The sequence below is a fragment of the Glandiceps talaboti genome, chromosome 4, assembly GCF_964340395.1.
Source record: "Glandiceps talaboti chromosome 4, keGlaTala1.1, whole genome shotgun sequence".
NCBI classification, from domain to species: domain Eukaryota; kingdom Metazoa; phylum Hemichordata; class Enteropneusta; family Spengelidae; genus Glandiceps; species Glandiceps talaboti.
Window position 1 is genome coordinate 24,027,181 of NC_135552.1, and position 24,346 is coordinate 24,051,526.

At 34.3% G+C, this 24,346-nt stretch overlaps 1 protein-coding gene across 1 annotated transcript in view; it reads right to left on the reverse strand.

The window, feature by feature from the left end:
• The window catches only part of LOC144434028 (reversion-inducing cysteine-rich protein with Kazal motifs-like), a 44,488-nt gene that overhangs the window by 16,868 nt on the left and 3,274 nt on the right, over positions 1-24,346 (reverse strand). The window contains exons 3-5 of the mRNA XM_078122471.1: positions 19,952-20,026; positions 14,736-14,772; positions 2,055-2,140 (exon numbers count right to left, since the gene is read on the reverse strand). Of these exons, the coding sequence (XP_077978597.1) occupies positions 2,055-2,140; positions 14,736-14,772; positions 19,952-20,026 (198 nt within the window). The remainder of the gene's footprint in view (positions 1-2,054; positions 2,141-14,735; positions 14,773-19,951; positions 20,027-24,346) is intronic.

Here is a 24,346-nt window from a genome sequence, read left to right on the forward strand (position 1 = left end):
ATCATCATCATCATCATCATCATCATCATCATATCATTTTCATTGCTGTCTTTATTATCTTTACACTGGTGTAAAATATAGCATTGCATGACTACAGTTAATATTGGGACACTATGACCTAAGCATTTCTGCCAATTTGCAGCTAAATTTCTGTATCTGATCAAATAGCCCTTGATATACCACAGTATCAGCTTTAGTACTTTTGTGTGAATGTTACAACAAAAGGATATTGAAAATAAATGAACCAAAATACCCAAGGGCACTCATTTGTAAAACTCCAATCAATGAGTACTCGTTGCCATAGCAACAACTCATGGAACATTTGCAGGTTAAAAGGTGTCAATTTTTGTTGGTTTATTGTGGAATTGTTGACATCGATCAATAAAACTTGGAAGGATTGAACTCTGTGTTTCATAGTCTAAATGGCACCTATTTTCAATCATTTCTGAATTGTGCCTTAATTCCATTGGCATGGCGTCAATTACCAACCATATACATAACATTCAGTGCTCACATCCGATCCTACTTTTCAGCCCCATAGTTATTCAATTTATTTTAATAACACACTTCGATTTTTCTTGATGAATTTCTCTCAAATCTTTTGCATAATACAGCTTTTTTTTTTCAAACATGAATGTTATCATGTTTTGAATATCACATTTCAATTGCCTGTATTCTCTAACATTTTAATAAAAGTTTTTTTAATCAAACTTCTCAATATTTCATTATGATATTCTCTCTCATTTTATAATTGTGGTGCTTGATTTCCTAACACATACAACTACAATTTTTATTGAGAACTTTATTAATTTTCTTTCATGCCCTATATCAATATTTCAAAATGACATTTGGTAAATTTAAAAAAAAAACTTTTTAAATATTTTGACACACATTGTTTTATTGTCATTATGAAACTTGACCAATTTTTTACAACACTAAATCACAATATTTCAACCACTGAAGTCTCATATATTTGTAACTATATTTCAAATTGTCATGAAATAAATTCAAGAAACATCTCCCACATTTAAGAATATACTTTGAAGAAAATTGAAGTGAAGTCGGGATCAATTTTTCATTGATTACATATTTGCATTCGGTAAATATGAATTTCAAAACAACTCAACTTCTGACACAAGTTATAGCAGTAAATCTTTCACGTATGAGAGAGAAGTGCAGCTTACAATCAAAGGCAGCCATATTGGTTACTACATACCACTTGTAGGGTTGGCTCCTGATTGCTTCCTGATTGCTTCTTCAACATTAGCTCCTATTGTCTGTGCTATGATTAGTCTTATTGACATACGGCATTGCTAATACTATGTTTCTCTAAAAAGAGTCCATGTAAGGGCTAACCTTTCCTATATGATCATTTGTATGTACATGTTTTCCTCTCTTGGCTACACATATATCACTCATTCAATTGCATTGGGAGCTCACACTGGAAGACCTCTCGATGCATGATTCATGAAAATCTCAAATGAAAGATGTCTCAATCCATCAGGAGAAATCAACTGTGATACTTTGCAATGCATTATGGGAACCTCAACTACCTGACCTTTCAATGAATCGTGGGGAAACTAAACTGGAGAAATGGCACAATGCATGGTTGGAAATTAAACTCAGAAATGGCTCAATGCATAGGAAACTAAACTGAGATATAGTGCAATGCATGATGGGAAACTAAACTCAAAGATTGTGCTAGGCATGATGGGAAATTTTCATATGCAAACCTCCCATATAGATTTATCTTTCATCTTATGAAAACAATACATTCATCACACTTTACAATCTTATCAAATTGATAACATTATCAATCAATTCTCCGACTAAGACCAATGATTATATATCAATCACTCCATGTAGCCAATTGGATTACAGTGAGATGATTAATCAGTCCCTAGTCAAATATTGCAATATATCTAAATACATGCACATTATACTTAGATATATTCATCCACATTCTGCAACATGGATGATGACATCATACAAAAGAGAATGGTTGCCATGGTGATGATGTATGGCAAAAAAAAAGATAGAACAGACATACAAACCTGTTGGCAAGCATGTCGGCATTCATCTTGACGTGATTCACTACAACATCTCTGACCAAACCACCTGGTATCCTCCATCCAAATAGCTGTAGACAGATGCAAAAGGAATCAAAGATTTTAGTACATCGTCATACAGACGATATTTAAGTGTTTTTACATACAGTATTTGTCAGATTGGGATTAAAGTTAGGGAGAAAAAAGTCTACTGTCTGACTAGAACTATAGAAAAAGCTGATGCTGAGCAATACAATGTTCCTGTGTATTATATCAAGCTTATAAACTCAATGCATTGATAAAATAACACAAAGTTTTACAAGAACCTGGAAATGAATTTTGGGCCTTTAACAGTAGACAGCCAGACAGATTATTTTGATTTCATGTGATTTTGTGTCCATGGAATAACTGCATGTGGTCATCATCATTTTATGCAAGTATTTTCAATGGGGGTAAAAAGCTTCTTAATGCTGTAGCTTGTGATACTTTCAACACATCTACCTATCAGTCTTGCTTTTGTTACTTTAGGAAAAAAAATTTGGATTTCTGTAAAGTTTTATCATGAATTTCATTAAAACTGACATATCGCTTGAAACCTTACAGGGTAACATTGAACACTTTCTCCTAATCTATAGATAAAAAAAATGCAACTTTCAAATACCAATTTTCTATTTTCAGTTTCAACATAATTGACAAGCACTCTACATTTTTTCTGTCAGCAGCTTTACCATCAAGTGATGACAGATTGCAATTCTTGATGACTTTAAGACCCCTGCCTCATTGAAATATTTGGATTGTTAGGTGACTAATGTTTGAGATGCCATGACCAAGCATGGGGGCTACTCTATTATTTAGCTAAAGCTGTGCTTCTCACAGTCTCTGGTTTATACGATGATGAAGGCTGACAATAGGGGTCACGTCTCTTACATATGCAATCTGAAGGCATTCTCGTGAGCTATGGAAATTTTCCATTCTCCTTCCACCTCTTGGGGGAAGGTACTGTCTATAGTTCCTACAATGATGTCTGGTGGTTTGGACTACAATGTTTAAAGGTTACATGTACATATTTCTATCATTTTTTATTACAAGTGTGCCTTGTCTATGACTCTACTGACCTTTATTTGAGTTTATACTACTTATCTTATCTGTGATATATCACGTCTTTTTCATATTGTAGAACAGACCAGCATGGAGTCCTGGCTATGCTAAATAACTTTTCCTACAGTAACCATGGAAGTATGGTTTGTTAGGTCACAATTAGGTCTAAAATGGGGTGTAGGATTTCTACATAAAATTTGTCTCCAGTTGGGTCTGGGATTACAATTGAGGGGCCTTAGAAAAATATAACCCATATTAAAACAATACATTTGCCCTCCCCCTGCCCCTTCCTACTGCCAGAGAATCAGATATTAGCCACATCCAACTTTTTCACTTTTTAAACCCCTCCACTGTCTATGTTTAAACCAAAACACATTTTGAAACAAAGTGTTGTAACTGTGAAGTACATGCTTTGTTATTACCCTTTATAATATATGGCATTTTACTTCCACACACACAAAAAAAGGAAGAAAACCCAGCTGTTCAACTGCATGGTTGTCACTTGGTTATTAATGTATGTGTGTTGTCTATGTCCACGGCCATGACCTTGGCCATATACAGTCATGTATATTAAGTCGTCAGTGACAGTGTTTTGATATATTAAAGACTACAAAGCAAAGAGCTAAGCTAGCATGCACTAGAAGTTCCAACCCAGAGACTTGATTTTAATTGGTGCTGGCTTGACACTGACAGAGTTGTTATCCACAACAGTCAAGTAAATATGTGGAGTCAGATAACCAAGTCTCTGGGATATACTAGTTTCTGAATTCACAGACTCTGCAACTAAGTCATTTAGAGACTTTCCCAATCACAGTAATTCCAAACTTAGAATTATGAAAACAAAATTTTTGAATTATTGTCGACATATTTTTGACAATGTAGGTCTAGTCCGACATTGAAATGAATGGAGGGAATATATAAAGACAACATTATGCTAACTAGATCATACCATTGGCAATCTCTGTGTAATTTCACTCAAGCTAACGTCTTTGATAGACTTCATGCATGGACAATGCTTGACATCCTTTGACATAAGAGCGCAAGTTGTCATTGATGGACCATATATGTCTGGCACTGAGTACAGTACATATGTACACAAAACACTGCTTGACTAATGATTTATGTCAAGTGGGGTCAAAGGGCAAAGGTTACGCAGCCAGCATTACAACTCTTCCTATCAAATAACAAAGCCGTACCAGTAACATTCCAGTTGTACTCAGTGTCTCCCTCTTGTCAATCTGTGTATCAATTTGGCCTCTTCAAGGAAAATATTCTAAAAAATATTTATCAGTAATAAACGGGGTAAAAGTAGTCCTTGTTTTTTTTTTCGTTTTTTTTTTTATGTGCATAGGTGCAGGACAATCAATCAAGTACTTTCAACAGTTGTTTGTTATTTGTTTCCTCAATTGGCTACACTGTAACTCTACTGATGCGGGTTTTTTTTGTGTCAATGTAGACAGAGTAAATACCACAAGTCTCAAGTTGGTTAGAAAGGTACCCATACGTATCTTAGAAACATACTATTCTCCAATAACTTGATATTTCTACAAATTGACTTTTACTAACAGTTACCCATTGTGCTTGTTATATATATTATGACAAAATATGCAAATGTTTTTCACATTTCATACATTTGTAATTTGTCTATTTTATGATGCCATACAGGTCATTCACCCAATCACTAGTTATTGTTTGAAACTCCCTAGCTCACTCTTTCCTCCCTCGGTGTCTCCCTCCCTCGGTGTCTCCCCCCCACTCCACCCACTGTCACTGGTTCACAACAGTTCTGAGACCAGTCTTCTTTAGCTATTGTTCCATAGTAGATCATTCTAAAAATTCGTCTGCTAAATTCACTATCACCCCCTCCTCTTCAGACTCTAACAGTACTTAAAATATATGAGCACAATATTTGGATAAAAATAGTATGAGGTGTATTTGAATGTGTTGGTAACATATGTGTACACAGTGATATGGCCGATAATAATTCATCCTATATACCCAATACAGTAATGTATGAGAAGTAGAGCCATCGACTTCAAGAGGGCCAACTAAGTAGGGGACACGCTGTTTCTTATCTAAGACATCTGAGTGAGTGTTTTTGAAGGAAGAAAACTGCCAGGCTGTGTACTGTGTGTTTGCAGTTCAAGGCTGGGGCATTAACAGACAAAGCAGAAAGTCTGACTACCCTTCATCTCACAACAGCCAGGCCTCCATAAATTATCGACTAATGGCTTACTGGTGGTCCTCTGTGTATATAACACAAACTCATTTATCATGCGTGGCAAAGAGCATTCCTTGGTTGCCACAGTCTGTGTGTCAATACAAATGGAGGCAACACCTGTATCGGTGGCAGCTCAGACCAATAACTCACACCCCCCAAAACAATTACATACACATATGTGCTTTTCACACACTTGTGATATTGCAACATTATATGCTCCATGTTGATATCTGACTTGATACATATGTATCTTTTAGTTCAGGTCAAATTACAACCAAACCTTCTGACTAAGAATACTATCAAATAAATTTGAAAATAATTTTTTTTTTGCATCAATAAAATTATTATCACGGTGCAACAGACCACCAGAATGAGTTCATATGTTACAATTACCATGTGATAAAAACATGTCCGTTTAATAAAAAATATCAATTTTGATCTCATTTTGCAATTGTAATTTCAATGTCCTGATAATAAATAACCATGAAATAATTTTACAACTTTCTTTTACCAGATATGATTTACTTTATGGTCTAACAAAGTATTTATTTCATTATATGATTAATAATTTGTTTTCATCATTTTCCTATCTGACTTGTACTATATCAACTTTAATATATTATCTAAATTTTGATACTGTTATAAATGGTCACAATGACAGTATTTATACTAATTTTAGATCTGTAGGAATATTGGAATTATTGTCACACTTATGACTTGATATGCTCCAGGCTAGATTACTGTCACAGCACACCTGGGAAAATTCTATTTAGCATACTTATGATGATTACACTGGGGATAATTTCAATTTAACAGTATTAAATACACTGGGATAACTTCAATTCAACATTTTTATGATAATTACACCTGGAATAATTTCAAATTTCAATTTAACATTTTTATGATAATTACATCTGGGAAAACTTCAATTAACATTTATTTTTTTATGATAATTACACCTGGGATAACTTCAATTTAACATTTTTATAATAATTACACCTAGGAAAACTTCAATTTAGCATTTTTTCTGATAATTACACCTGGTATAAGTTCAATTAGCATATATATGACAACATTTAAATGTCTACCCCACAACGGTATGAGCTGTAAGGATTCCAGGCAATAACCTACAAATTTAATTGTTAGATCTATAGATAGCATATACTACTCTAACTTGGTTACCACGATACTTTGACAATATAGTACTAGTTAGTGCATGCCACACTTCAGTAAATAAACTTGCCAGTTAACTAACAAAGTATTTCAACAGTACGTAATCTTTGCATTTCTTCTTTGTCCCAGTTTCTATATCATGGACCATTTTTTCATAATTTTTATCAAATTTAATTATCATGTTGTACTTGTTGGGACATGTCAACTGACACCTTGTTCACTAAACTTACCAGTATCCCTCAAATTTACAGTTTGTTGACACATCATTTAAATGGTGCAGGTCATTTTATTTGTTCTGTTTATATATCACTGTCAAGCTAGTATACACAGTACATGTACCACCAACCAATAACTGATTCGTATGTTGTACAATTCAACTCTTCCATGCATTAGTCAATTTCCTGTAATTTTGGTGGATATTTCAACAAGTGAACAAAATATACAGAAAGTTGCAGCTATTTGGGATAATTTATAACATACACTTCACATTTCTAACCTTGTTTATTGTGTTTAAGGTCATGACCTTATCAATTTTATGGTTACTCACTTTCATCATTTTCAATACAACTTTGTAATCATTTTTACCTTTTTTTGACTAAGCTCAAATAAGGGTTAAAAATTAGGTGAGAAAAACGGGTCTGACAGTTATAGAAAAGGTAATCCAGAACAAAAGAATGATCTTATTAATGAAATTCTTATGGCTCCCACTGATAAGATAACACTAAGTTTGGTATTGTAAACAGTTTTTCATTGTCATTTAACTTATCAGTACATACAGATATGTTGTTTTTGGTGGGGAGACCTCGTAAAACAAGGACATGTTTTTCATCTACAGAACTTAGAATACATATTACCGCATCTCTCGATATACGTAATTAATTCTAATTAGGTTTTTTTCATCAATTTTTTATCTAGTCTAGTCATACACACTGTAATGTCAACATCGGTCAGAGTTGAGGAGATCAGAGCACAAACTTCACACACTCAGAGATAAAAGTATGCGGCAATTCCAGGTCGAAGGTCAAACTAATAAAATCTAAATTCATAAAACATTATTGTCAACAATTCATTGTATACCAAGCCACTACAGTTATTTCATTTATAGAATTAGAAGTTATACAAACATGAATACTGTCAGCATTGCCAACATGTCATTTGAAATATGAGGTCTCTTAAAAGAATGTATATACCTATAACACTATTTTGTGAGTCATTTGACGGCCATTTACATTCAGTATAAAAATTGTTGAAGTTATGTGATGCCTATATACTTGTCATGAAACCTATGTTGTTATAACGGAGAGTGGCAAGATTCAGTCTTCCGTCTTGGGTCTTTTTGATTATTGCAAATTTACGACATGTCTCGTGGTATGGTTGGGAGGGGAGGGGAGGGGAGTGGAGGGGAGAGGAGGGGAGGGGAGGGGGAATGTAGACTAGGTTTAGAAAAAGCATATGTCGGTTATTTCCATATTCATCTTTTTACTTTTCACAAATATAGACAAAGTAAAAATGGCTGACTTATCGTTGAAATACTGGTCCATTGAAATATTGACTAAAAATGATAGAGAAAAACACAAAAATATCATGAAAAGTGACAGTACATTGCTAAAATGTTCGTAGTCACTATAAAAGTTGTGCAGAACAAAACATTTCACCTAAGAGTTGAAAATATTGCTGAAATGTGGTTTAGTCAAATTCGTAGACTATAACATTTTCATAAATTACAACATATTTCACCAAAAGTAGAAGAAAGACTGCTCAAATATTGGAAGACGATTCACCGGGTAAATGATTAAAAAAGACAACATTTTTACCAAAACTGGAAAGAATATTGAAATAATTTTGGCAGTTGGCACATTGACTGAACACATTGAGCAAAAACAAAGATTTGCACCAAAACTGGCAGGTGGCACTTAATTTTACTTCCAGAAAAGTTATCCAAAAGAAATTCAGTAGAAAGACTGAAATATGAAAGCATGTGTAAATTATACTGCCAAATAAATTCACCAAAATTGGCAGAAATATGTGACATGTCGGTAGTTGATTCATTACTGAGCAGAACAAGCTATGCAAAAACAGACTTGAAAAAAGCTTCATGTTACCCACCAGTAAATTTTTTGTTTAAATAAGCCTCGGAGCTGAGGTGCAGCCGGGTAAGAATTGATAAAACACATATACATTGTACATGTGATTCACTTATTGCATTATGGATTACATCCTGTATTTGGCACACACACATTATGTGTATTTCCTCTGGAAAAACACGCTGAATTGATGCTGTCACTGGTGATTTATTTTTACAAGGGTTCACACACCATGTGTAAGAGATTGACTAAATTCCAGTTATCAGACTCCACATATATCAAATATGGTGGCAACTGACTGCATGGATGGATGGATTGCATGTATATACACACCTATCAACACTATACTCACACAGCATCTCAATGCACTATCTCATGATCGGAGAAAATGTGACTTAATTCTTACGCATCAACTCTGAGATCACTGAAAACAAAATCCACAGAAATCCTCTCAGGATTGAAGCTTTAGACTAGAATTTAAGATCCAAAGAAAATAAAAACCGTCTCAAGTAATATATTCACCATGGATGTTACCGATCTAAACAGAAATTATTTATTTCAAGGTAACGATATAAATAATAAATATAACAGTGTTTGCATAATTAATAAAGTACAGGACACAGAATAACATTGCAGAATTAGCCTAATTACATTTAGGTCGATACAATGTTGCCATAAAACACCTTATAGTCTTAATCATATTAAGAATACAATACACAAAATTCTAAGGTCATAAAAGGTCACATTAGTGTCCCTAATCAAACACTCTAGTCAATGGAATGCATCTAGCGGCTAGAACTTCATGGCAAGGCATGTCAATATCATCACTGAAAATTCAAATACATAGCATTATATTTGAAATTCTTTTGGCAGTATTTAATGGATTTTTTTTTTTAAAAATTGAAGTTGACCCTAGGGTAGGGACACGCCTGGCAGTAGTGATTATTGATTATGTAATTCAATATTTGTTTTGCAAAGACTGCATAAATCTATTAATAGTTTTATAAAAAGTTAAATAAATCACTGACTAGATGAGTTCTGGTACACTCTATCTTAAATGCAACAAACAAGCAAAGGCTACGGAAATGTCACTTGGGAATCGATAGAAATATGTGCTGAAATTAAATCTTTAGCAAGCAGGCACTTCAAAATGATGAAATATGACATCTTCACCTCCGATTTCTTTTTTATTTACATGCGTAATTTGTCTGGAAAGGAAGCCAAAACTATGAAATTTGTTATTTTCGTTGAGGGTCACAGGTTTAACATTGAAAACCTATCCATTTTTTTTTACCGAATCTACAGAATTTATTATATTGTTTATGGGGTATAGGTAAACCTATCCAGGTTTCTTTTTAATGTTTTTCCACTAAAAACCAATGGCATAGGTATCTATGCAAATGTTCCTATATTTCTGTCCCTTAGAGGTACAACTGTCGATACATTGCACTTTACGTTTGCATGTACATCAATAATTCTTTTGGGGGTTAATTTGGAGCTCAGAAGACGCTGAAAGCGAGTTAAACATGGATTGAAGACATTAACCAAGTATTGATATCAATGTGAATACACAATCAGAAAGGTAATGGAAAAATTAACTGGCGGTTATCTAAAAACATTGCTACGGTAACAGATAGACCAAAATACAAATGGAATGGGAGAAGTCGGAAGCTTTGAGCACAGATAGAGATTCCATACCATCAAAGACAGTCCGTGTTTTTCGTAAATTGAATATCGCAGTATTTTGTCAGGCTAATCTTATTCATGAAATAGCTCCACTATATAATAAATTAGCCTTAAGATTAACATCATATTGACAGACTTCACATGTGCTTCTGGCTTGTTGTAAATTCCACACATCAAAGTGATTCTCACATGCAGGGATGTAATGTCAGATATATAGATAGATAGTGGCATATAACAGTGATCTAAGACTATTTCCTAAGAATGACTGTTACGATCATCCATACAGTGAGAACACTGGGCTCCAGAACACATAGCGATAGATATTAACATATATGGGATCTATACTCCTGGGAAGCCAACAGTGACCTGACAGTGACTATTCACAGACACAGTTAGTGACAATCACAAGGGGTCTATTCCAGAGATGCCAATAGTGATGTGTTTCAGACTGACAGGGCTATATATAATGACATCATAGGGTTGAAGATTAACAAACAAATAATGGCAGATTGTGACATAGTAGTACAGGGGGTCTATTTCAGAAAGAAGGTATATAAACAGTAACATCAAAGTATTAGTCTAATTCACAGACGCTAATACATCATTGCGAAATGTGTATATACTGACATCAGCAGAGTTGTTTATTTCTGAAAGTGACATAGCTAATGAAAAAAGTGCTCTATTTCAGAGACACAAAAATACACTAAGATATGATCACCCTTGTATCAAACTGATTGAATCTGATGTGGGAATACAACTTCATTGCTTTTTTTACTGCTATTTCTTTCGGGTTTTTTTGGTCTTTGTTTTTTATTTTGTTGTTAATGGAGTGAGCGCCTTCTTATATTGATTGCCCTTGTATGTGACATAAAAATGGTATATTTTAAAATCAAGGATAGAGTGTTCTATTTCAGATATAATGCAGTCCTTATACTGACAGAGAGCTGCAGCAAAGTGGTTTATTTCAAAGCCACTGATAGTGACATCAAAGTTGTCTAATATCAGAGATGTGGAGAGTAAACCCAACAAACTTTGATCTAGCTATTTCAGAGATTTTGGACACCCATACACAGAAAAGTGTACATACTCCTATCTCAAGCCAACCACATTGATCGTGTGTTTGTTTGTGTTTCCACTCTTGCGACCAAACAATTAGTGCAGTACAGCATAGCACACAAAGCAGGGGGTGATAAGCGATATGTCACATACTTCCATTGCCTAGTTATGTCTTAATCAGCCATTATTAACAGCTTCCTTCTCTTCATGGTGACTTAAATTTCTACAAACCATTGTCCTGGGATCCAGACTTGGCACTAAAAATCAATTAGGCTTGAAACAGACAATGCCTAATTAGCTAGGAAAATACTGCAATTAGTGAGACTACTCCAGGTTCACTCTCCCCCCTAGGAATACCGTTAGTAGTAATTGGAATACCATGCTGGAATCAATCCAATCAATCAAGACCAATTACACAAACTCTCTTCTTTTGTTTCAAGTAATGATAACAAACGACTTCCTCACATTTTTCACCATTAGAAAGTGGAAGCTAGAAAAATTTGAAGCATGGGGTGAAAAAAACCAAGCATTTAAACACCGATAAAGGGAAAACCAGAGAGTAAGTTAGTACGGTTCTCTTTGTCCTGTCACTGAATAGCCACTGACAAATGGTTTTTGTTGAACAACAAACAATCCTTCACTATTTAGCTTTAATATAGCATTGAGAACTATTCTTAACTATGCATTCATCAGCAAATTTAAGTCTAGCATTCTGCCAAATGGAGCCTAATTTAAACTGGTGAATATCACAGCCGACCAGATACATACAATAAACCTTTCTGTAGCACAGTCAAACAAATTGCCAGTCTTTACCCTAGTCAAAGGTGTTGGCTTTCTGCTTGACTGGACCCTGCTATACTCTTCACTGCAAAAACCAATGACATACACTTCATTACGGCCACTATACCCAGTTGAAAACGTGGCATGTCTCCAATTCAAAATATCATTCACTGACTACAATGTCATATCTCGTCATTTTCCTTGGCACAAAACTGACTGCATGACAACGAGTGGAACTCTTGAAATAAACAAGCAATTAATTGTGTTCACATAGACGATGATTTAGTCGACTCCAGTCAAGGTTTTTCTGTATTCAGAGACAACTCCCTGTGTTTCCCCAAAATGGATCGTGTCTAGATGTCAGATTGGAAGACCTGATGCAACCCAGCTACTGTCAATTTCATTTCATTTCATTTCATTTCAATTTTGCACAACCTGCGGAAATTGGTTCCCATTTTGTATGGCTTGTAGCTACATGAAATTTTGGAAGGCCTGAGTTCCTTCACAGGACACTTTAGCCCATCATTCAATAATATACGATGAATGTAGTTATAAAACTAGTCACAACAGATGTAAAACACGTCATAAATTTACAGTTCAACACGTTGGTAATTGTGAACAATGAACGGCAAGGAAGCTAGTGAAATTGACAGCATAATATGTATGCAAAGGACAGTGATAAAACCATTAGCAGGCTAGTACTTGAAACGTGTCTGCTAGGGAATAACTTATTTGCCATTAGTTATCAATATCTAGGTCTATTCACCCATTAGTTCCTGGCTGTCATAGCTCTATATCAATTGACAATATAGTATTCATGGTGTTAGGCAGTCTAATATATATTTTATGTATAATATTGACATTTTGGGCATACAGATATTTTAGTTTGATGGTTTTATCAAGATCTTTAAGTTGATATCGTGAAATAACTCTCCAGTTCATGACAGCTATTCCTGTTTGATTTATGTCATCACTAGATCATAATAATAATCTATTTATGTGATAGTTTATATCCACGATTGGAACATCTGAAGTGTTCACAGCTTTTCTTTTTTTTCAATTTTCACTCCGGTCAGATAATATATTCTATATCAACCATAACATGTATTTTTGGAGAGATACATAACAAAATGAAGTGTTCCGGCTAATACAGGAAATTTATAAAATTGGGAGATGTTGATCAGAATTCTGATGGGATCGAAATAGTGTCTGGATTCATGATACACATCAAAAACAAATGTTTTGTCGAATAAAATGTTAACAAGTTTCAATTTTTTTAAAAACATGGTGGTCATAAATTAGGGTTTATTACACAATTTGTGAAGTTCAAAATCCACAGTCCTGTTCAATAATATATATGGATCGTGGAAGTATCTTTGGCATAAGAATGGGCTCCATGGTAAAATGTGTATAGCACACACTGTAACTAACTCAAACATTGGCCAAATAAAGTGATATGATAACACCATGAAATCTAGGGTAGGAGTGAAATTGTTTTTATTTACATTAATCTTTTCAGCTGTATATCATGTTATGATAACAGTATTATTGTGACATCACACATTTTGTGAGAGATATTGAAAAGTTTCCAATTGCTACACTGTGAGCAAATATTCAGTGTCTAAAAAGCCCAGGGTCAGAGCAAGGGAAGGGGGGGGGGGGGGCGATTTATTTAACAAACAGAGCCCCAACAAATTTTGTTCATCTTAATTTTTCTAGAAAATTAAGATCATAAAACAGTACTGGGTGCAATATCTGGTATTTAGCATGATATATCTTACAACGATATTTTTTGAATCTTATTTAAGAATGATGGGTTCATCATCCTACAAGTATCTTAGAGATCTATACCGGCGTCATAATCTGTGCCGGCATCAGCTGTAATTATGCCATACAAGTATCAGCAGCCACACTCGCATTAAAGACGGAAAATTCAACAAGTATTCTGGAAAATTCTTTAATGGTACAAAGACTTGAGATGGTGACTTTGAATATTTTCAACATTGTATGTAATATTTTATGTAGGGAGGCTTAGCCACAAACTAATATTTACACAGCCTTCTTCAAAGTACTGCTGAATAATCATGTGATCTTTTGATAAATCACATGATTATGTTAAAATCATGTGATTAATCATAACAGTCTACGAAAACCATCAAAATAATTACATTTTTTAAAAAATTTAAATTTAAATTTAAATAATCTATTATGCATTGAGTACAAAGTGAGGGAGCATCATGTGATCAGTGTTAGAAAGTCATGTGACACAATGGTTGTGAAATTGACAGCTTTTTTCTAGTCCACATCAAACATTAACAATAACATTAGTGTTAGTGGACACTTTGTGTTTTAATCATTAATCACCTGATTCCAACATACCAGACACACTGGGGTATACACCTCTACACAGTACTACTGTACAAAAAAAATCATTTTCTCTTTTCAAATCTGAAAATTGCTGTTGTGGATCAAGTTTCAAAAAAATTGATTAGAAGCTATTAATAAAATTGTATAGAATATTCAAATTAAAGGTATGAACCATTGACAATGGTAAAGAAGGCGCTGTAATATGTCTAAACGTGGTCTTACCTGGAGCTGTTGCGTTGACGCACTGCCAAAATGTTTCCTGAAGGGAAAATTGAGAAATAGAATTAAATAGATAATATAGCTATATAGAAATGGTGTACTAGATCATATGCAGTCATGCGTTTACATGTAACAGACACACATACATGCATACACACCCACATCCACACACATACACACATACACACATGTACACACATACACACATGTACACACACACAATTTAAAAACATATGAATACATGTTGACACCTATACAGACACAAAGACACACAGACACAAGTACACAAACACACACACAAACAAACAGAACAGTTATTTTTCTCAAAATATCAATTTGAAGCTTAAATTCAGAACATTTTTTGCTTCTCTACTGTTAAGTCATATAACACAGCACACCACTGTTGAGCAGAGACTTTAATTATTAATACACAGCTTGTAGGCCAAAATACTTGAAATGCTATTATAGCATATTTGAAGTATATCGGCCTGCAAGCTGTGTCAGCCATGCTACAATCCTGTCAACATATTACAATTTGAAATAAATGAAATCTAACAAATCTGTCACAAGATTGATTCATAGATTCTGAGGGAGAATGCTGTCGGCCATTTTGAATACTGTTGACAGAGTGGCAACTCCTCGTTGCCCTAACTACAACAACTTTATAGCTGGTATTTCGGATTTCAAAAGGTGGCAAAAAAACCACCAAGAGGGCAACAAGTTTTTAGTTTAATTAATGTTACATAAAAATGAATCAAAAGGGCCATTACATTAAGAATACAAGGTATTAATGTTACTGAAATATTTGTTGTCACGCAAACGATAAGTCCAAAGTAATAGAATTTACGAGACAACATACCTCGGTGATGTTATAAAATATTGTACAAATTTTACTACAATACTGCTATAAGTTTCATTTTAAATTTATATGCAATCTCCTAACGATTTTTGTCTAATTTAATTTTGGTTGCTGAGTTTTATTTTGGGTTAGATTTGAATTTTGCGATAACAGACGGCACCTAGTGACTGTGGTTTGTAAAATGCTGACAATATGAAGTAAGAGCTAAATTTGAACAGCTGATACCTTGATCCTATTTGACAATAATTCCCAGACTAACATTAAATGTCTAACCCCCAGTATCACTTATTAGCTTTGTTAAATATAACAAATTGTAACTGTATGAATTATTCATTGCACGATTTTGCTTTGTTCAAAATCTTTTCCAAAAGCAGTTTTATCTAATAGAGTATATCGGGCCATATGTTTGGTAGTGGTGTGGGTTGGGGTAGATATTGAAATTGTCTGTAAGTGACTACCGTGTCATATTCATCAACTCTGAGGAATTGCCAGTATTATCACTTTTCCTGTTGTCAGCTACTATTTCACTCTCCCTGCATGGCACTCTTCTACAATACCCTCACTGTAAATTACTTGTCTGTTTCCATGGTAATCAATTGATTTTGTCTGGACATCATGCTAATTGAGTAACAAAACCTGACAAAGTCTTCAATCTCAGTATGAAATAATATATATTACATGAAATGACTCAAAAAAACGAAGTGTTTCTACTAGAAAGTGTGCATGTCACATTTGTGGCATGTTGTCGGTTCAATGGAGATGCAGATGTTTCCTAATATTGTGTGTATGACAAAAAAACCTAACATTTTGTTCTCTCACATGACCCGAAAGTAGTTCCTTTGTAAACATGTCTTACTTCAATGACACTGTCGGTGTGCGTTTAGACTTGCTCTAGTCTATACAATGTTTTCATTATGATATGGAAAACCCTGGCAACAGAGAAAGGGAAATCTGGTCAAATTTACAGACAGACAGTTTCCTATGTGACATTCCGTGTTTTTTAGGTTTTAGAACCGTGGTAACAGAGAGAGGGAAATTATATGTTAGAATTTAGTTTCCTGCACATTCATTGTTTTTACTGTCTTTGAACCATAATAACAGAGAAGGTGAAATCTCGTAGAATTTAGTTTCCTACACATTCAGTGTTTTTACTTTTGAAGGTCGCATGAAATCTGGTACATTTTTTTAAAGTTTCTTTTGAGGACGTTTTGAGGACCATGGGGAACACTAAACCCTCTTTAAATAAATAAATAAATAAATAAATAAATAAAAATAACTGCATCCAATGTCTTTGAATTCCATAAGGTGTTGAAAATATTAGCAAGGATGGGAAATCTGATAAAATGTGAAATACTATAGTTTCAAATTTTTACATTTCACCAAAATTGAAGTGGAGAAGGTCAGTAAACTATGTGGTCACCTCAGATATTAACCTTGTGATATAAGGCTATCAATTTGCTTAATTTTCACTTTCCTTATTTTTGACGTACTACATGTAATATCAATTTGTGTTAAATGAATAATTATTCACTTCAACTATAATAAGCCGCTGTGATCTCAACACACTTGTTAACAACTTTCTAAATACTAAATGTGCGTAATATTGCATCGTAGGAACAAGGACTGAATTTATGTGATATGAAACATTTCGAAAAAAGAAAACTTATATATTAGTAGACATACATTAAGAATTTTAAAGATTTTTGTTGAAATTTTATGAGTTGATACAAATAAATGATGTTATCTATATTTGAATACAAAGTGAGTTGAAAATCAATTTATTCATGTTTTCTTATCTATTCATTTATTTCTTATTTATTATTGCATTCATTACTTTTAAGATGCATTGTATTCTGTTGTTCACTTCATTGATGCAAATTATTCAATGATATTCACTCTATCTAGTCAATGACATCACTATATATTATTCATTGACCCAAATGCACCAATGACATTCACTTCTTTGACCCAAATAAGGCAATGAAATCACAAAATCATTCACTGACCCAAATTAGCCAATGACATTCACTCTATCACTTCTTTGACCCAAATTAGCCAATCACATTCACTCTATCATTTCACTGATTCACATTGAGTGGTGAGTTTCATTCAGTGACATTTCATAATTTCATTGAATCTGTTCAAGTCAGTATGAGACTGTAAGCCACACTAGACTAGGTCAATCAAATATTGTCTAATTTTGTAGAAGTCGGTTCTGCAATCAAATTGTCTTGTGGCATTCTCAATACTCATGCATGTAGCCAAACTGCTCCCTGCTAAAAACACAAACTAGTGGTTGCCGAAAAAATCGTTGGGCCCAGACCAGAAAGTCTAGTTCACAAAAACACATAGTACTGAAAACATATTTTAACAATTAGTTTTAGCTTTGAGTGATGTGAACAGCTTGATGACAGGTAAGATTATTTTTCAAGGACTGAACTCCTGTTTGTGAAGTTAAGGGTGAATTTTATAGGCAGGAAAAAAGCATTTACTTGAGGCTACAAGGGCCTTTGACTCTGTATTCCAATGTTGACTTTATAATCCCTGGTTATACTTTGCTTTAGTGGTGACAGGACATTTGTGAATGGATACATGTGGTCTGTGAATTCACCAACCCAAACTCTGAAGTCTAATTTGGGGTAAAAATGTAAATACACATACGTGTGGTATTCCAAGGTTTTGAACACACACTTTAAAACTACTGTTATAGTGTTACAAAGCAATAGACATAGTAATTTGATAAGACTAACAGTTTCACCTCTAGCTTGACACTCAAGGCTGCCACAAACTACCAAATCAACACTACACCGTTTCTTGCAAACAAAATACCATGGATGAGTAGGTATGTACGGTATAAGGCTGGTCAAAATGTAAGCACTTATATAACACGAGCTTTCAGTCACACATTTTTTAAACGCGTTGTTTCTTTTAATTAGTATTTTTCCTTTTTTACAGCATTTTCTTCACCGAATGTGAAAACTTCAGTTCATACAAACTTTTATTGGTATTGTTCAAAATTTTTGTTTCCCAACTTTTTTCACAGCAGTTTTTTAAAATATTTACAACTTTTATCTGTTTTCTTTCCGTAACATTTTTTAAAAACTTTTTTACTGGTGTTTGAACAACAGTTTGTATATTTCCATCTTTTAACCAGCATTATATTTTCAGTACCTTAATTCTATCTTTTTTAACCAGCATTATATTTTCAGTACCATAATTCCATCTTTTAACATGCATCCCATACATATATCTTTGAATTCTTAGTTTTCCCCTGAATGGCCAAGTTGCACGGTCATTGCACTATACATTTTGTAATCATTTTTATTTGAGAAAGGGCCTTTTTCTATAAGATTTTCATCCTACACTGGAAATCCAATCACTTTGTGCAAATAGTTTAATAATGACTAACAATGCATTGATTGGTTTTGGTAAGAGAATATGGGTAAGAAACTCCACTACGCATCCTAAAATGTCTGACAGTATGAGACAGTTTTCCCACCAAAAATATTGGCAACAAAATTCTTATTTCTATGAAATATTTTGCCACATCACTGCTAATCAAGGAAGTAGTCACTGTTTACGAACAAATCAAAATTTTGGTATGAAAATGTCCACATTTACAACAAAAAAAATAGATAATTCTATCTCATTTGTCTTATAGTAGTCATCTACTCAGTAGTTTTATCACTAACAAAAAATTTAACACATATGCAAAATAGCTCATTTACATAATTTGAATAAAGTCAACTAGCCAAAACAATGAGTTGTTCCTGCTAGTAAGAATTAAACAAAACATTTACAGTCTAATCCCCTAAAAATCACTTTAAAGTTTAATTCACTTATCAATGAGTCACAATAATGTCCATAGTAGTAATGATCACACACTAAAATGTCCCCAATGCATGTTTTCAAAATTTTACTTGAAGTTATAGACCTATTACTAGTATCACAATACTATTCATTTGACTCTGTATGTCCATTACGATATGGATGAATCGTCAGCGCAATTTTGTGATTTACTTTATGATTCTCTGAGTGTCAATGAACATTTATTTCATCTGTAGTTAAATTGAAGACTCAAACACTCGACTCGGTCAGATGAAAGTAAAGTAAGAGTAAATCCATCTTACTGAATAAAACTACTAAACGACGGTTGTCTTAAAAGTGACAACTATTGTGGCTTGACTAAACTGTACAGAAATTAGCTCTAACTCCACCAGAACACCACACAAAGTGATGATGTAACAGCAAACGACTCGCAGATTTCTACTCCAGAGCACCACACAAACTGATGATGTCACAACAAAAGATTCACAACCTCACACACCACACACAAAGTGACGATGTAACAGAAACTCACCAATGTCATTGGACAATTACTCCTTAGCCGTGCAAAGTGTCTCTGTCTTCCACTTTGTGTTGATTCCAATGCCATCTGAAAATTTAAATATACAATAATGTAACATTTTAGAATTTATAATCATCGGTATATCTTTCAATAAATAGTTTGCATATATTTGTAGCACATAAAGTTGAAACCAACAAAGGGATATGTCAATTGAAACTTTTCCTTTTGTGTCTGCAACAACCAAACATGTTTTATCATCCCCCGGCTGTCTATACATATCAACTGGATAACAATTACACACATTATGTCACAGATTCTAGAATTTTCCTCTTTCCCTTTCCTTTCCTTTCCTTTCCTGAGTAGAACTATGAACCCAATATAGCTATTCATATTACTAATATTATATATTTTATTGAATAATAATTGAATGATGTCCTACATAATGTCAGCCTGTGCAAAGCAATAAATGACCTTGTTGTCATGACAAAAACACAAACACATAGAATACTATTTTCAAGTTTTACAGTTTTGCTAATTTTTGGTGTCGAACACCAAAACTTAAATTTAGCAAATTCGTAGACTCAAATAACAATTTGAACAACAAAATGAAGCTGATGACTACATAGTAACTGACAATAACTTGACATTAATTAAAATCAAGTATCTATTTATTGGGAATTGTGGTTGTGAAGAATTCATTTGTCATCTATTTTAGACAAAAACAGACAAAACATCAAGACACATAGAAATGTGCAATTATACACCATAGTCACTACAGCATTAACAAACACTGATGAAAAACACAATGTTTAAATTCTTGTTTAAAAATTTAATGGATGCAAGCAAGGATCGACAGACAGACAGACAGACAGACAGACAGACAGACAGACAGACAGACAGACAGACAGACAGACAGGCAGACAGACAGACAGACAGACAGACAGACAGACAGACAGACAGGCAGACAGACAGACAGACAGACAGACAGACAGACAGACAGACAGACAGACAGACAGACAGACAGACAGACAGGCAGGCAGAGACAGACAGACAGACAGACAGACAGACAGACAGGCAGGCAGAGACAGACAGGCAGGCAGGCAGACAGGCAGATGACAAATGTATCACTAAAAATGTCTGAAACCTTAACCTATTCATGCAGAAATCTTGCATTTAGGATTAGAAGAAAGTACATAGGTACTTGTGATCAGCAGGGTACACATTACTGGATGATAGTAATATAGAAAGATAACCAGAGAATGTCTACACTAGCTGAGATGTGTCCATGCATGAGGTATAGACAAGAGGCCATGTAATTAATGTACAATGTATCAACACAGGACTATACCTACAGGCATTCAAGTCTCTATCTATACATACATGAACCTGCACTGTGTATATATGCGTGTAGAATGCCTACTGGCCACAGGGTGTTGTTATCAAATGAATAGGTTACAAGCTTAACACAGTGAAGGTTTCATCAGGGCTTGATTAGAATTACAGAGTTTTGTGTCTGCCTTTTCATACAAATGCACGGTCAGGCTAATGGAAAAAGCTGTCTCTCAAATTATGGTTACAACTGAAAATTTGTTTGATTACTCTGATGCTCAGCAAACACATGATGGTATTTTGTAACATGTCAAATTAGGAATGTAGCAAATTCAAGGATGAGGTAAAACTGATTTTGAAACTTTATATGGTCACACCAGAACTGCTGCTGATTGGTTTGATAGCATACATCCTGCTCACACCATGTACACTCCACATGATTGGTTGATTCTAATGGCATGGGTAACTCAATAGATTTCATATCACTTTGACTGATTGGTTCACTATATGACATCCGGAGAACTCTTTGGTGGCAATGTGACTACATCTATAGCTTCAAATTATTGGCTAGTTTTGATGACATCTTGGCCACGGGATAACATGAAGTATGCACTGATTGGTTGATGCTGATAGCATCCCAACATGAACAATACAAGGTTTCAACTGATTGGTCAATGAATGAATGAATAGCTTAATCCACTGATTAGTTAGTTCTGATGGCATCCTGGCCAATCAATAAATAGTTGCCACTGATTGGTTAGTTCTGATGGCATCCTGGCCAACCAATAAATAGCTTCCACTGATTGGTTAGTTCTGATGGCATCCTGGCCACTCAATAAATAGCTGCCACTGATTGGTTAGTTCTGATGGCATCCTGGCCAATCAATAAATAGCTGCCACTGATTGGTTAGTTCTGATGGCATCCTGGCCAATCAATAAATAGCTTCCATTGATTGGTTAGTTCTGATGGCATCCTGGCCAATCAATAAATAGCTGCCACTGATTGGTTAGTTCTGATGGCATCCTGGCCAATCAATAAATAGCTGCCACTGATTGGTTAGTTCTGATGGCATCCTGGCCAATCAATAAATAGCTTCCATTGATTGGTTAGTTCTGATGGCATCCTGGCCAATCAATAAATAGCTTAAACTGATTGGTTAGTTCTGATGGCATCCTGGCCAATCAATGAGTACTATATGGCTTCAACCAATTGATTTAGTTCTGATGGCATCCTGGCCCAATCAATGGCTTCCATTGATTGGTTAGTTCTTATATAGTATCCTAGCTGGCATACTTCATGGACAAAAAGAAATGCTTGACGTCTTACAAAAATTCAAAAATATATCATTGTAGAGAATCCAGTATACGATTATGAAGCAACTTGGCCATATCAGAAATCTATTTAACTGTGAAATGATAAGTCGGTTATACTTCTAGCTTCATCCTGACCCCTCTCACACTCCTACACAGATTTCATCATCAGTGAGTCGGGTGACACTATACAGGCCAGTCAACAAACACTTTGAAGCCTACACTTAATGGTACAAGGCCCATCATATCCATTGATACAATTACATACTACCTTCTGTATTCAATTTACCCTGTTCACTTCATCATTCCCAATGATAATTCTATCATCTAGTCTGACAGACTCTAATTTGTGTTGCTGTGGTAACAGACCTGTCATACAGGCCCTTGACGGTGCAGCATTTAATCTCATTCAGTTTGTAGGCATTCTTAGTGTCCTGTATGACAGTCAGTAAATCACTCAACTGTGTAAATTCAAACTAATGTAGTACCAAATGTAGCTAGCGCTGATAATAGACAAGTACCTATCACAACTGGCATACATTTGCTAAGTGTCTTTTTATTAGTGATTTTGACAGCTTTCTTTTATAAAGAACAAATGAGCCACAATCAAATCTAGCCGTTACAATCATAAAATTTGATGGACGCCAGAAACATGAGAGTAACTGCCCAACATAGTATAACAATGACTAAAACATACATATAAAAAAAGACGATTACGTTCTATTTCAAATAGCATGACAAAGTGTAGAAGAGCAGAGGTTTGTTGATAAAAGGAACTGGAACCTATTTGGCATCTTAATAAATCACCAATTTGAGCATTTAATTACCTAATAAAAGTAAGAGTGGTCTGGCTGATTAAAGAAGGCAGCAAGACAGCCTGCGTGGTTCTTATTGCCACCTTACATGTATGAATAACAGGCAGTACCACATTTTACATCTAACGTCCCTCATTATCAAGTCACGAAAAACATCAGAATGTAAATCACCTTCTCAGTCATGTGAAATGTATATATCATGATGCATTTCAACCATGTATCACTTCCAACAATTTATAACTGCAAACAACTAATCAAGCTCTGCCTCAGATCAAACTGCTAATAGACTTCTCTTGCCTTGATTATATTTTTAAAGTCCAAATACTTGTCGAAAAAGCAATGAAAGTTTACGAAAGTACAAATCCATTATGCTAAGATGTTACATGGATAAACTTTCTTGTATTCAGTTTTAACTTTTAACATCAAAACTTAGGAGTATCTAGCAACAAGATGTCTTATAAGTTATACTATAGATAATAATGCCATGCACTGTAATCATAATTATTCAATTCAATCTGAACATATGTAGCAAAATAGGATATTCGTAAATTCCTTGACAATGGTCTGAAGTTCGCATATGCACATCTCCTTCCAAAAATTATGCCTTGAAGGTTAGAAGACACAATGTCTTAGAGTCGTTATACGATGTACTGAAATGACATGACAACATTTCAGTACACTACAGCAAATAACAAAGTAATTTGTATGAAACAAGATTAACTGCTATGTTTTTCTTATAGTTAATTACTCAGTTGTTATCTTTACATGTACATTTCTTTGTAATTAATTTGCAATTTTCATTCAAGGAATTTCTGCATTATAACTACATGTAATTACAACTAAGAAATGTACACTTTCTCAGTAATAACAATTCAATACTTGTAATAATAACTAATAATTTAATTACAACTATAACATTATTCTCTGTTAACATCAATAGGATGACAGTTTC